A 13,922-nucleotide genomic window follows, 5' to 3' on the forward strand; every position below is an offset into this window, starting at 1 on the left:
CTCATACTGTAAGTTAATTAAATTATAATTTTTCAGTTGTTGGTAGGAATAAAGGATACAAATGACCTATTAGTAACGGCAACACTTTGTGCACTTGCTGAACTGGTTCCTGTACTGGGTGCAGCAGCTGTCATAGGAGGAAAACGGGCCCGGCTGTTTACTGATGGTCGGCCACTGGTGTGTATACATCAACATGTGTTAGCACTAATGTTGAAGTTAGTTAAAATCTTTTATAAAAGTTGAACAGAGAAAATTTATTGTATAATATACAGATAAAATGACTTCAAGCCACACACAATTTGATTTTATAATGGGTTTTGCCTGTTTTAAGTGGACATCATCACATAATTATTGCCCTCGTAACAACATTAGAAACTTAAAAATACTGTTGAAAGAGAATAAATACTTTTTATTCTGTATAATAAGAGGTTTTTGATTGGAATGATTGCTTTTGAAAAACTGTCAACAGAGTTTTTTCTGAGACGTTCTTTGCTTATTTTCTTCTTTTGGCTCTAATTAAGCTGCAAGAAAATGAATATTTTTGTTAATAATAATAAGAAGAAGAAATCAGCATTTTCCCTCTGTAAAACAGTGTGCTTCTCTGATTTAAGGTTGTTCTTGACATTATATAAGTTTTCTTGACACTATTTTTATTTTCTATCCATTGCGATAATTGCAGAATCTGTGGAATATTGATTTTGAATCTGTAACATCAAAGCTCTGATTAACATAGTGCAGTGACCTTTTGTTGGCATTTGTAGTCATGTGACCCCACATGTGACAACACTACAGATAGAACTTACAAGGTATTTAGAGTGGAAATAGAACCATAAATAACTCTATTGATGCTCTACAGGAAGATTTTTGAGACATTCAAACATATTGATAGATTTTTTTTTCTAGTTGCTATGGTGCGGACACCATAAAGAGGCAGTTGGCCAGAAGCATAAACAAATGAGAACTCAGACCAGAGATCTGAGGGAGAATATTATCTGCCTCCTCTCATAGGCAGGCACCCTACACCCATGTATTATGCTTCTTTGAAAGCAGGACTCTCACATTGTAATAGGAATTGCTAGTCATTTCTGGTGTTGTGGGAATCATACTTGAATCCTGTTATTTGCCAGAGCAGTCTCTTCACTTATTTCAGAATAAGAAAACAATTAGCACAACCCAAAGCTAAGTGGAGGATATAAAGCATTTGGTAGAGGCTGCTGCACAATTTCTTGTTGAGGTTGGTGGCACTCTACTGGTATCTGAAGCAACTATGGATAGCAGACACATGTACATGTTCCTTGGTTCTAAGGTACTAGGACACATTAGACAGAATGAGATGGAAAAAGCTTGTGAAACAAACTTTTGGTTGATGAGGTCCTTCCCAAAAAAAAAAAAAAGAAGAAAGAAATCTTCTGTATATTATTCTTTTGCAGGCTATTTGGATGCAGAAGCCAAAAGCCAAAAATCCTTTACAAGAATTTTTAACTATATTTTTACACATCAGTATTACTGAATGGTGGGATACCACCACCTTCAGCCCATGAAATGTGTAATACAAGCCTTCAGATCTATAAAAATGAGGAATTATGTACAGTTTCTCTGGTGATATTTAAAATAGGTAAAGTACAATTTTACTTTATGCCTATTCTAAAGGAATGATGATTTACATTTGCTTAAGCTTGAACTATTCGTTCTAAGAAAAGGGTGGATAGTGTGCGTGTGAAGTGAACCTGGTTGCATTATCTTTTAATTTACACAGGTTGTGGGCCATCAGTCCAGAGCCACACAGCTACAGTGTGATCCAAATGGTATTACTAGCTGTGATGTGCAGCTTTCTGAGAGACCTTCCCCTGACGGTGGAGAAGATCATAGCTCTTCAGATGAGGAAACTGCTGTTTGGTCTGACTGGGAAAACAATGTAAGTTATACTGTGCTCTTGCAGTGTGTGTGTGTGTGTGTAGGGATGAGGGTTGTAAGTTATTTTATTTACCCATATCTCATATATAACTTACTAACTCATTTTCCTTGATTTATTTCTACGTATATAGATAATATTCTCATACTTAGCTATTAGTACTGCAAATATTCAGTCTCTATTTTCATGTTGGAAGAATTTGTTATTTCACTGAAATTGCTTTTCTCATAAATTGTCTTAGAAAAACTACTGGCTGTGTTAGTAATATCAACATGCTGACAGGTCATGTGACCAAGGAACATTTAACTCAAAACTGAGAATTAATGATGAGAAATGCATACAATGACACAGTCATATATTGCACTAAAAGTTCACTGCAGATTAATTCAGCTGGGCTGCACAAAACAGTGGTCAATCGTGATCTTGTGTCAAAATTGCTGTAACACCATTTCTTAAAGTAAGGACTAAATACTTGTTGTACATTGGACATGTGCAAGGGGTCTTCAGAGTGGATGTTGACAATATGTATCAAAAGTTTTGTTTGTAGCTGCATACATTAACAATGAAGGCCCCTTGGCCAATGTTACTATTAAAATTGCCTATAATAAGAATTGTATGTGTTACTCCTGGTAAATAAAAGAAATTTTTGTGTTCTTTTTTCATTACCTTATTGACTTCCACAATTTGTCAGCAGCCTCTGAAAATGTGGGAGCTATTTCTACCACATCCTAAGTAATTTCCTTTAATAATAACATCAACTGCAGGCTGTGATTATCCTTAAATTTTCTCTTACATCTCATTCATTAAGCTTGACTTTTAATGATAAAGAAATAATGAAAAATGTATGCTTAATTGTGAGCTATGAAAATGTTTTTCTGTCTGTTCATGAGCTACTTTATGTGAAGATTCGAAATCACAGCACTGCCAGCTAAGTTTTTTAGGTTTCATTTGTAACTTTCATTGTTATGTTTTGTACACATGATAAGGAGAAACTTTACAGGCCTGTCATAAAAATGCTGTTGATAACCATAACATTTTGTTTTAATTATGTTCATACATGTTGTGTAATAACATACCGTATTTATTTGAATCTAAGCTGCACTTGAATCTAAGCCGCACCTGAAAAATAAGACTCAAAATCAAGGGGAAAAACTTCCCAAATCTAAGCCGCACCTGAAATTTGAGACTCGAAATTCAAGGGGAAAGGGCAGTTTTAGACCGCACCTCCAAATCGAAACAGAGCTAGTCCATTGTAGCGTGATACACAGTTTAGGTCGAGTGGATGAAGATACAGCTACAGTAGTTTGGTTCAAGCCATAAGCTTAGCATTTAAGCTTTACTAGGTAGCCATTGTTATGCATCAGATGCTTCGTCTGTATTTATACGGGTACCCTTCCTTTTTCACGTGCTTTGTCTGGTTTGAATCGATTGCTTATTTTGCTTTGATGTGATAAGAGCCATTCTCTTTGTTATAATGCTTCGTCTGTATTTATACGGTTACCCTTCCTTTTTCACGTGCTTTGTCTGGTTTGAATCGATTGCTTATTTTGCTTTGATGTGATAAGAGCCATTCTCTTTGTTATAGGTGTTTACAACACTCTAAACTGAAAATGCACTATCATACCTTGTCATGCGTTGTTTGTCGCATTCTGATAATGAGTGTTTACGACTTGTCGCCGCTTGCGGTACGGCTTACTTTTGTGCGTGCTACCGCTGCTTACAATAAAAAAAGAGAGGAATTGTCTCATTAGTGAAACAATGACAAGAGACTGCTATTTGTTGTTACTTACACTGCTGCTTTCTGTGATAATGATCAACAAAAACCAAATAATAGACTGCTTATGATAGATGTTCTGAACGAGAGTTTAGCAAAAATGTTTCTCCGTTTGAAAATCTTTGCAGACGCCTCTTTAGTACATTAATTCTGCACAGAAATGAGTCATCTTAGATTTAAAAATCTAGTCAGTTCTCGTGCTTCATTTTTGACTGTATCACTATTCAGTATAAGAATAATACGAATATAAACATGACATGATATGTATATTCTTCCGCATTTGCTGTTATCTCACTCTAGTTTCATAGTTGATTAGGCAGATAGGATTTAAATGAGATAGCAGTAAACACGAAAGAGTACGTGGCATAATGTTTACATTCGTATTATTCTTATAGTGAAGAGAATACAGCATGCGATTCATGATTCATAAAAGTTCCTATTAGCAACTGTCTCTTGTCACAGGTAGGAAAAAATTCAGAATGTAGAGTTGGCCATGTTGACATACATCACAAACAGCCTTGCCAGTCGGATTTTTGTAGTAGATTTTTAGTGATGAGTTCAAATGCAGTGTGTGTTGTTGTTGTCTTCAGTCCGTAGACTGGCTTGATGCAGCTCTCCACACTTTTCTATCCTGTGCAACACTTATAAAATAAGAATGAAAATCACTTAGAAATTAAACAATGAAATTTAAAACAAAATTTTATTAGGTTTGTAATATATCTTATATGAAATGTTTAAAATCTCAGTCATGATTCTGAATTGCTATCACTCGATACTTTGTTGCTCATTTCTTCATACAGAGCATCGTCCTCCATACTATCTAGTGCATTGGATAGCGAACATTTTTTAAATGCTTGTTGCACAGTCTGATTTGGAATACACTTCCATGCATCATAAAACCATTGATGCACTTTTGACAAACTTGCACGTTTTACACGTCCTGTTGGTGTCAGTTGTCTGTCGCTTTTCGAAAGCCAGTCTGTGTACATGCGTTTAAGCTTTCTCTTTAATGGTTTATTCAGACAGACATCAAGTGATTTCAGAATTGAAGTCATCCCACCTGGAATTACTGCCAAGTCCGTTTTGCTTTCCTCTAATTTTCATTTTACTACAGGTGTTGTATGGCCTGCGTACCCATCTAATACCAACAGACTGCATAAACCAAGCATTGTGCCAGGACAAAGATTCCACACACGCCCAATCCATTCCAGCACCATGTCCTCCGAAAACCACCCAGTTTCATTTGCTCATACAATTACAGTTTTTAGAAACACTTCCAATTTCAGTAAAGTCTTTTGCTTGAAAACTATGAATGGGGGTAATTTACGTCCATCTGCTGTGCAAGCAAGCATGACGAACATCCGCTGTTTTTCACCCCCCTGATGTAAGAACACTTATGTCTTTCTTTCCTTTGGCATCAACCGTATAATTTGACGACATGTGAAAATATACAAGAGTTTGGTCAGCATTTCCTATCTGACCAAGAAAGTATTGCTTTTCTGTGCGCTGCCTAATTAGGAAGCGCTGAAATTCCACAAGTTTTTCTTCATAATTTTTCGGCAGCTTCTGTGCAACTGAAGTTCACCTCCGAAGTGAAAAACCCCAGAACTTCATAAACACAATCCAGCTGCGACTAGCCTTAAAATTTTCGATTTTTTGCTCTCTGGCAATTTCATGTGCCTTAATGTTTAAAATTTCGGCATTCACGCGCAGGAATTTCTGATGCTATTCCTTAACAAATTCATTTAAAATCACTTCTAGTGCATGATATCGGTCACACTTTGGCCAACTAAATGCTTTCCTGCTACTTGAACATTCAAATAATTTGTCTCTCTGCAGTCACCATCGCCTGACGTTGCTCTCATCAATCCCGTATTGCAGACCTGCAGCATGATTAGAACTTTTTTCCGCAAAAGAAATAACTCCCAACTTGAATTTGGCACCTTAATGAAAGTTCTTCACAAAACTCCACGAAGCAATAGGTGCCGCTATGTGAAATCTTAATGAGCCCCCCAGCGTATCAACTCGTGCAACAATCCTAAAGCCTTGTGCATTGTTGGTATTTTTGTGTAAAGAAATTTATTTCTGTTGCTACGAATATTTGAAAGGCTACTACACTCGAAGATGTAGCATATGGAATTTCTATGTACTTTGTTGAATAATGTGTGAAAATGCAGTAGTTGAAACTTGGGGTGGAGAAAAAAGCTTGTCTTCTAGCCTTTTTTTTTTTTTTTTTTTTACTGACATAGAGGTTTTGGCGCCAGTATTTATCTTTGTGCCTGCAAAGTATGCCTGTGTAGCGCTACATATATTCAACAGCAGAAGTTAGTTGTGGCGGCACCTACCAACATTTTTCAGAACTTCCACTTACTTTGCACTCGATTCTAAGCCGCAGGCGGTTTTTTGGATAACAAAAATCGGAAAAAAGTGTGGCTTAGATTCGAGTAAATACAGTAAATAAAATGTCAGCTTTATCTGAATAATAGTTTTGTTATGGGACTTTTTAACGTTGTGGTTATTGATGATGATGATGATGATATAGTACTGTATGTGTGGAAGATAAACAATGGAAGGAGTAAAGGTAACAGTTCCTGTGTAGTTGAGGCATTAAGCGGTAGACAGGAGTATAATTAAGTTGGAATCTATTGAATAATGTCTTTCCTCAGAACCAACAGACATTCTGTGTTTTTGTTACTGTGTTGTCTAAAATCTTAACTGTGCATTTTGTCATGTTTATGTGTCTGTCTATCACTAGTGCCCTAACTATGCAGTGTGAGTGGTTTACACCATCCGTTGTTCATGTTTAGTCCATTTCATTCAAATGCATAAAGAGGAACTACGTAGTGTCATAAAATTCATATTGAAAATGTTATTGACACTGGAAATTCACCCAACTATCATTTATGGAGGGTCTGCTTCTTTGTTTTCAATAGTTAGAAAATGGGTTACTGAATCGGATGTGCCATACTTATTTCGAGGATGACCTACAAGCAAGATGTCACGGAATTGGGTGATATGTGAATAAAGGTGTCTGAAACGGTTGGTGACATAGGCATATCAGCAGAAGAAGAGTATACCATATTTTTCACTAAGAATTAGTGAATTTCACATTTCTTGGATGTTAACGAAAAGCAGATGCAGAAACAAATGTGAAAACAACCTGGCACGGCATATGAGCTGCACTCATCGCTGCCAAAAGTGCTGATGATTCTCTATGTTTGCTTTCACCATCAATTGAACTTCACACTGTATTAATCTGGGGTTTGTCTTCCACCCTATGAGCAGTCTTTGCTTCGGCACATTGCACCTACATATAGTAAAAATAGAATTGAAAAGATCTGTAGAAACATCAGAGGAATGCCACCTGACATCCAGTGTGTGTGTGTGTGTGTGTGTGAGAGAGAGAGAGAGAGAGAGAGAGAGAGAGAGAGAGAATATTCCGTACTAGTTAGCTCTGAAGGAGGACATTGTCTGAAAGCTTGGTAACAATTTCAATTTTCTTTATGTCCCTATCAGCTGTTCAGCACCTCAGCTATATGAAGGGTTTTTACTTTTATGCCTTCCATGATTTGTATTCCACAAAGTACTTTCCAGAAGTAGTCATCCAAAGTATTTCACAGAACACTATTAAAGATATACACAAAGCTGCAAAAAAAAAAAAAAAAAAAAAAAAAAAAAAAAAAAAAAAAAAAAAACTGTAGAAGACTGGGAGAAATTGTTTGCACACATTGAGAGTATTGAAAAATAACATTGGTATTGTGATGCTTTATGTTGTCACATCCAGTAAATAGTAGGAACGTATGTATTACTGCCAGCGGCACCTGGTAAGAAGCATTATTGACTAGTGATACATTTGTTCCTATGACAAGCATGTGACATGTGCTTATATTTCCCCAGTGTCAATAGTGATTTGCAATGAAGTGTAACTGCAGTCCACTGTCAAAGTTGTGCAAGGATGCTGCTTGGAATACCAAAGTCGAGTGTGCATGGACACACACACACACACACACACACACACACACACACACACACACACACACACACACGAATGCGTGCGTGTGCAGTCACTCACTCTTAGGCCAACTGGGCACATCAGTGGTGGTCAGTAAGCATTTGCTTGGAGACACAACACTCCATGGATTTCAATCAGTCGAAGGTACTGATGCAAACCTTAGGATTCCATTATTTAACATAATCAGTTGAAGTCAATATCATGGAAAACATTATTAGCCATGACTCAGGGTGCCACCTCAGTGTATTTATTTATTACAATACCTATCTTGTAGATAAATTTTGGTAATGCATGGATGTGGAATGAGTCAAACAGAATCACAAATGCAGATTAAGAATACAAATTAGAAAATAATAATAATAAATGACTATAAGTAAGTTCTAATTAAACTTACAAACAGGTGTTTAGGTAATATATGAAAATTATATCTTAACAGATATTTATAAAAGTAAAAAAAATGATCTTAACTTAGAGAACACAAATTAATGTAATTAAAGCAGCAAGGTAAATTAAAGCAGTAATACACAGAAATTATTTTATGTTACTATGATAAAGAATTCATTTAGAGAGTAAAAACTTTTTCCGAGCAAGAACTCCTTTAGGTTGTTTTTAAATAGTATATTATTACATCATAGACATGTAATACTACTTGAAAGTGGGTTGAAGATTTTTGTGCTTATGTATTTTACATCTTTTTGCACCAGAGATTTTTTTGTGTTTTCCCCAAGTTACAGTACATAGCACATTTCCTTCTTGTTATGATGGGATGACATTCATTTCATATTGAAGGTGACTGTGAAGCATGAAAGAGATATTTGAGGTTGTGGCTCGTAGCCTTATTTGCTTAAAAAGATTACAACATAAGGTTCTTGGAGGCAACAAATAAGTAAATGGAGGTAGCCAAAGTAGCAGATTTTGAGGCACTGATGTCCTCAATTTTGGGAGTTATTCTGATGGCAAATGTTGCTGAGCTAAGCCTTTTCAGGATTTGGTGGATGTGGCATTCCCAGTTAAGAGTGCTATCTATGTAGACGCCTAAGAATTTCAAGCAGTGTACCCTCTGTGTCTGCTGGCTCTCATGTGCAATGTTTATCTTCTGTGGGCTTTTGTGGCCAGAATGGAAATGAATGTTATTGGTCTTGGTGAAGTTTACTGATACAGCATTTACTGTAAACCATTTCAGAACATCTGCAAGTAATTGGTTGGCATTTAACTCTAGCTCGGTGGATGTTTTATTGTCTGTCACAATATTTGTGTCATTTGCAAACATTGTAAAGTTGCTTGCTTTGTTTGAGGACAGTGGTAGGTCGTTTATACTCTCATGTTGTGTGTCAGAATGATTCACAGAAGGCTGTAGGACAAGACAAGATGGGTCACATCGCACCACCCAGCCCACCCTCGAGAAGATAGACACCTCATCCAAATGGTATTGCATGTCAGATCTGCTTCCTTTCCAGCTCTGGCGCAACCATGGGAAAGTTTAACACGTTGTACACTATCAGGGGTGACAGTCCATTACTGTTTATTATGGCGTAGGTTACATGCACATCGCTGTCTCCTCCACCAACCTTTGACTAACATGCAGAAACGTGCTAGATGGCAGTGTTGTATTGAACAATGTTGCTGGGGAAAGGAATGGCATCAGATAGTGTTTTGGATGAGTCCAGGCTCTGTTTTTTGGAAAATGATGGCCGCTTTTTGGTTTGCTGCAGTTAGGGGGAGCGGCATCTCAGTGATTGCATTCGTGCAAGACATACAGAGCCAACTCGAGGCCTTATGGTGTGGGATGATATTGGGTACAACTCCAAGTCACTGTTGGTGCGTGTCCAGGGCACTGTGACCAGTTTGACCTATGTGATTGATATCCTGTGATCCGTAGCCGTACCCTTTCCACATTTCACCTTATCCCACACATTTATGATTGGCGACCCAGTGCCAACAACCACAGATGAACTGTGGAACCAGGTGAATGCAGCATGGGTGGCTATAAAACAGGACACCATTTGCACTTTATACTTGTTGATGCCATCACGTGTGGAACAAGTTATCGGGGCCCATAGAGAACCCTGTGCTTACTAGGCAACAGGATACGTGCTGAATCGAGGTGACAAAATGCTAATCATTTCTTTAGAACATGCTAAGGTATATGTCGTGTGAATGTGAACTTCCTATTTCTAGTCTTTCTCAAGGTGTTCTGTTTTTTCTGAACGTGAGTGTATATATGAGAAGTAGAAGGGGACCAAGGACAGAACCTTGTGGGAATCCATAATGTACTGTTCCCCAGTCAGACTCGTCCCATCCTACCTGCTTGTTTTTACCATCTAACACTGTTTTCTGTTGCCTGTCCTGTAGATAGGATTTGAGCCAGTTGCCCATTTGTCGTCAGTTTCCGTAGTCTAGTGCGACCAGATTTCCAAAATAAAAATATGGGACCCAAATTAGAAGTTGAAATGAATCAACATTTTGTGGAACCTTTTTGTTAATGCTATGTATATATACTAGATTTGTGTCAAACTACTTGGTTTATGCCACAACTATGTAGATCATCGTACCATTTTCCTCAAATTCACATACCATTTTCCTCAAATTCACATTAAACAAACTGTCAAAATACCGTGCATTACTAATTGAGTACATATTTTATTGTTTTATTTTTGTCACATGCAAACACAATCTATCACTTTAATACATGGTAAACCAGGCAGATGAAGCATTTTATGTGTAGGAATTTGCACACACATTACTGATTGGCAGTGGGCAGAGCTATCCATTCCAACTTTCCCAGCACACCAGAAGAGGATGACTGTTTGTGTGATGCACAATGTTCAGGCCGACCAGGCCTGTCACAACAGACAGTGGACCTTGTGAGGGATGTGACTATATGAAGTCCTAACATCCCTCAGCCAGCAGTGTGGAAAATCCTGTGTAAGTGATTGAGAGTGAATTTGCAGCTCCTGCAAACCATAAGCCATGACAACAAATTGCACCCTCTGCAGTTTTGCATTGATACGCAGAGAACCATCTTGAAAATGACAATTTTGCAAGCAAATTAATCTTCAGTGATGAAGCCACTTTTAATCTTTTGGGAAAGGTCAACTGACATAACACCACATATTAGGGACAGAAAATCCACATGCAACTGTCAATCATTCCCAGAATTCTGAGAAAGTTAATTTGTTTTGTGTTGTGTCCAGCAAGACAGTTTATGTATTTTTCTTCTCTTGGAGGACAGCCTTTGGTATCACCTATCTTGAAATGCTGCAGTTGTGGCTAATGCCACATCTTGAAACTGATAGCAGGGATTTCAGGTTTCAACAAGATGGTGTCCCTTCACATTTCCACAATTGCGTATGAGATTACCTGAACGAGATGTTACCACATTGAAGGATAAGTCATGTTGAGGCTGTTGATCTGACACTACTCCAGTGGCCACTGTCATTCCTGAACTTGATGCTTTGAATTATTTTTTCTTTGTGGGATTACATCAAGGATAGCATTTATATTCCACGTCGACCATAGAACTTTGGAGATTTGCTACACCGCTTCGCAGCAGTTCACACTGTCACTGTGGGGTCGAATGTGGGCAGAATTGGTCTGATTAGATGTGTGCTGTGTGAAGAAGTGTAGACACACCCGGAACATTTATAAACATTCACATACTGTACCATTTGTTACATTGTACTTGACGATTGTATGTACTGATTTTTTGAAATGTTTTATGGATTTAATAATTACCCTAAATTGATGAATCACATTAACTTTGTACTGTTTACTGATAAAGATTCAATTACATTTTCTCTTTGTACTTGGCCAACTACCCTTCATTATGGGTTATTTTTGTATTTAAATGTAATCTAAGATGAAGAGATTGTGCACTATGTTGATAAGACTGAAATATTTTGTTTTTGTTTCAGGGAGAGATTAATGTTCCAGATTCTGTATTAGAAGAGAAACCAAAGCCATCCACTAGGCATCAAGAGAAACCATCACAGACATTACATGATATCTCGTTCCTGGATATTAAAAGTGCTCCTACCAGCAGTCAAGATGAATTCAACTATTTCCAGGATATGGAGCCAGTAATATCGAAGCCACCAGTTGCACAGATAGATCAGGACATTGAACATGGTATGCAGACTCATGGGGTTACTTCCAGGCTCTTTGCTGTTGATACTTCAGAGCATGATAAGTGGTTGGCCGAAAGTGACGGTTGGGGTGATGACATAGTTGACTGGGACAACAATGAAAGTCACAAAGATGACCTAGAAAATACAATTGTGACTTAGTTACAAAACAAATGAAAACATAGTTTTGTAAATGTATGTTGTGCTACAAATAAAACCTCCAGATGTAATGACTGCCATTTGTTTAAAAAAATTCATGAAGTATGATTTGTTCATTGCAGAAGTGGTTGCTTGTGTTACGACATGATAGTATTTCCTAATTGTTTGGCAATGTAATAACAACTTCCTTGTGTGAATTTGAGATATATGAAAATAATATTTTTGAACAACATAGCTAAAACAAAGAAATTGGTTTTGAGAGAACTACTGCTTATTGTGAGAATGTTGTGTCAACATTTTCTTTAATTATTTTATGAAGTGTTCCAGGCAGTGCATTAATAAGTGTCTGTAAACAGCCAAAAGTGATCCAGTGCCTTATTATTAAGTGATTGTATGTCTTTCTTAAAGGTGTGAACTACATCTGTTAAACAGAGATAAAAACACATCATTACTACAAAAAAGTTAAATGTCATTCTTTGATTAGCGTACTGTGAATTTAAACAAAATTTTGAAATAATCTTAAGGAAAGTCTCCAACATTATAAGTTATTGGATTTGTAGTTATGGTACAAGAACAGTCTAGTGAAGAAGATAGTTCATGGTGCATTGAAGATGGTAATATCAGTATAATTATGCCAATTGATACATCTGTAATGTGTTGTTATTGCAGAGGTCAGAAGATTAAGACTAAGCACAAAAGTTAGTACAGTTCCAACTTATTTAGGTGGTGGTGTGACTATTTGGTCAGATGTAAATTGCCAGAACTTGTACAGATACTATATAATAGCTTCAGTTTTGATGGTGAATGTAAATAAAAACCCTCCCACATCCACTTGTGTAATGTTGCCTCTCAAGTCCCAAAAGAAATGCATAAGACTATAGCCTCATTTGTGACCAAGCAAGGTGGCAGGTTAGCTGATTCAGTGGACACATTATGGGGAGGCTTTGGATTCAAATCCACCTATTGCACTACCTCTAATGACCACACTCTACACAGAATGCCAAACCTCAAGCTCCCTTTTATTTTCAACCTTGTGGTATGTCCATTGACTGAAACCACTATGTTACCTACTATCTCCCATGATCAGTGTGATCTTTTTTTCCTCCCATTTCTTGATATTTCAGTAATTATTGACTGAAGATGAATCGCAAAAAGTAATGTACAGAATTGGGATTAATGACATAAAAATTGAGTTAACAACAATGAGGCCAATCATATTTGCAGTGGATCATATTTGCAGTGGCATTGTGCAGCAACAACTCAATCAACAAGAAGCAATACTAGTAGTACAACTAAATTATACAGCATGACCCACCATATGGTGTGTGGTGTTACCACTATCATTTCACTGTTTCCTGTTGCATTCATGTCTGGTTTGTTGGAAGACTGCTTTTATGAGCTTGAATTCTCTAATTTTACTGTTGCAGTCATTTCAGAAGATATTTGTGGGAGGAATTTACATATTTCTCGACTCTTCACGGAAGAAGCATTCTCACAACTTCAAGAGTAAACATCTCCCTCAGGCGTACCCAACAGCGAGGTCATCAAAATGCCCTTGCATTTATCAAAAGAAACAAATGTGGAGATAAACAAAATTGTTTGTACACTCGTGCACTTGAAATGACTACACAGTCACTCAGTGTCACATGCTCTAAAACCAATTAGGAGAGAAAGTAGCTATACATAAAACTACCACACAGGAGAGCTAAGAGAAAACACAGGGAAATGTGACTGGCTGACACTTACAAAAAAAAAACTTGGGTGAACCAGTCACCCTGTTGACACAGTAAAAACATCTCCTTAAAATCTTGTTAAAAATGGACAATTCACAAAAGTTTCAAACTTTAACCACATTTGTTGGAATATTGCTTAAAATAAGGGGCAGATCTGTCGGCAAACCCGCCACAGTTCTTGTTGGCAAATAAAATGCAGTCCAATAAA

The 13,922-nt window shown here is 37.2% G+C and overlaps 1 protein-coding gene across 1 annotated transcript in view; it reads left to right on the forward strand.

Annotated features, from left to right (window-relative positions):
- LOC124721923 (protein-associating with the carboxyl-terminal domain of ezrin) overlaps positions 1–12,812 on the forward strand; it is a 79,150-nt gene extending 66,338 nt beyond the window's left edge. Inside the window, 3 exon segments of the mRNA XM_047247076.1 lie at positions 37–177; positions 1,757–1,915; positions 11,613–12,812. Coding sequence (XP_047103032.1) covers positions 37–177; positions 1,757–1,915; positions 11,613–11,984 — 672 coding nt within the window. The 3' untranslated portion in view covers positions 11,985–12,812.
- Positions 12,813–13,922: the final 1,110 nt, after the last annotated feature.

This window comes from Schistocerca piceifrons, chromosome X (genome assembly GCF_021461385.2).
Source record: "Schistocerca piceifrons isolate TAMUIC-IGC-003096 chromosome X, iqSchPice1.1, whole genome shotgun sequence".
Classification (NCBI taxonomy): Eukaryota; Metazoa; Arthropoda; class Insecta; order Orthoptera; family Acrididae; genus Schistocerca; species Schistocerca piceifrons.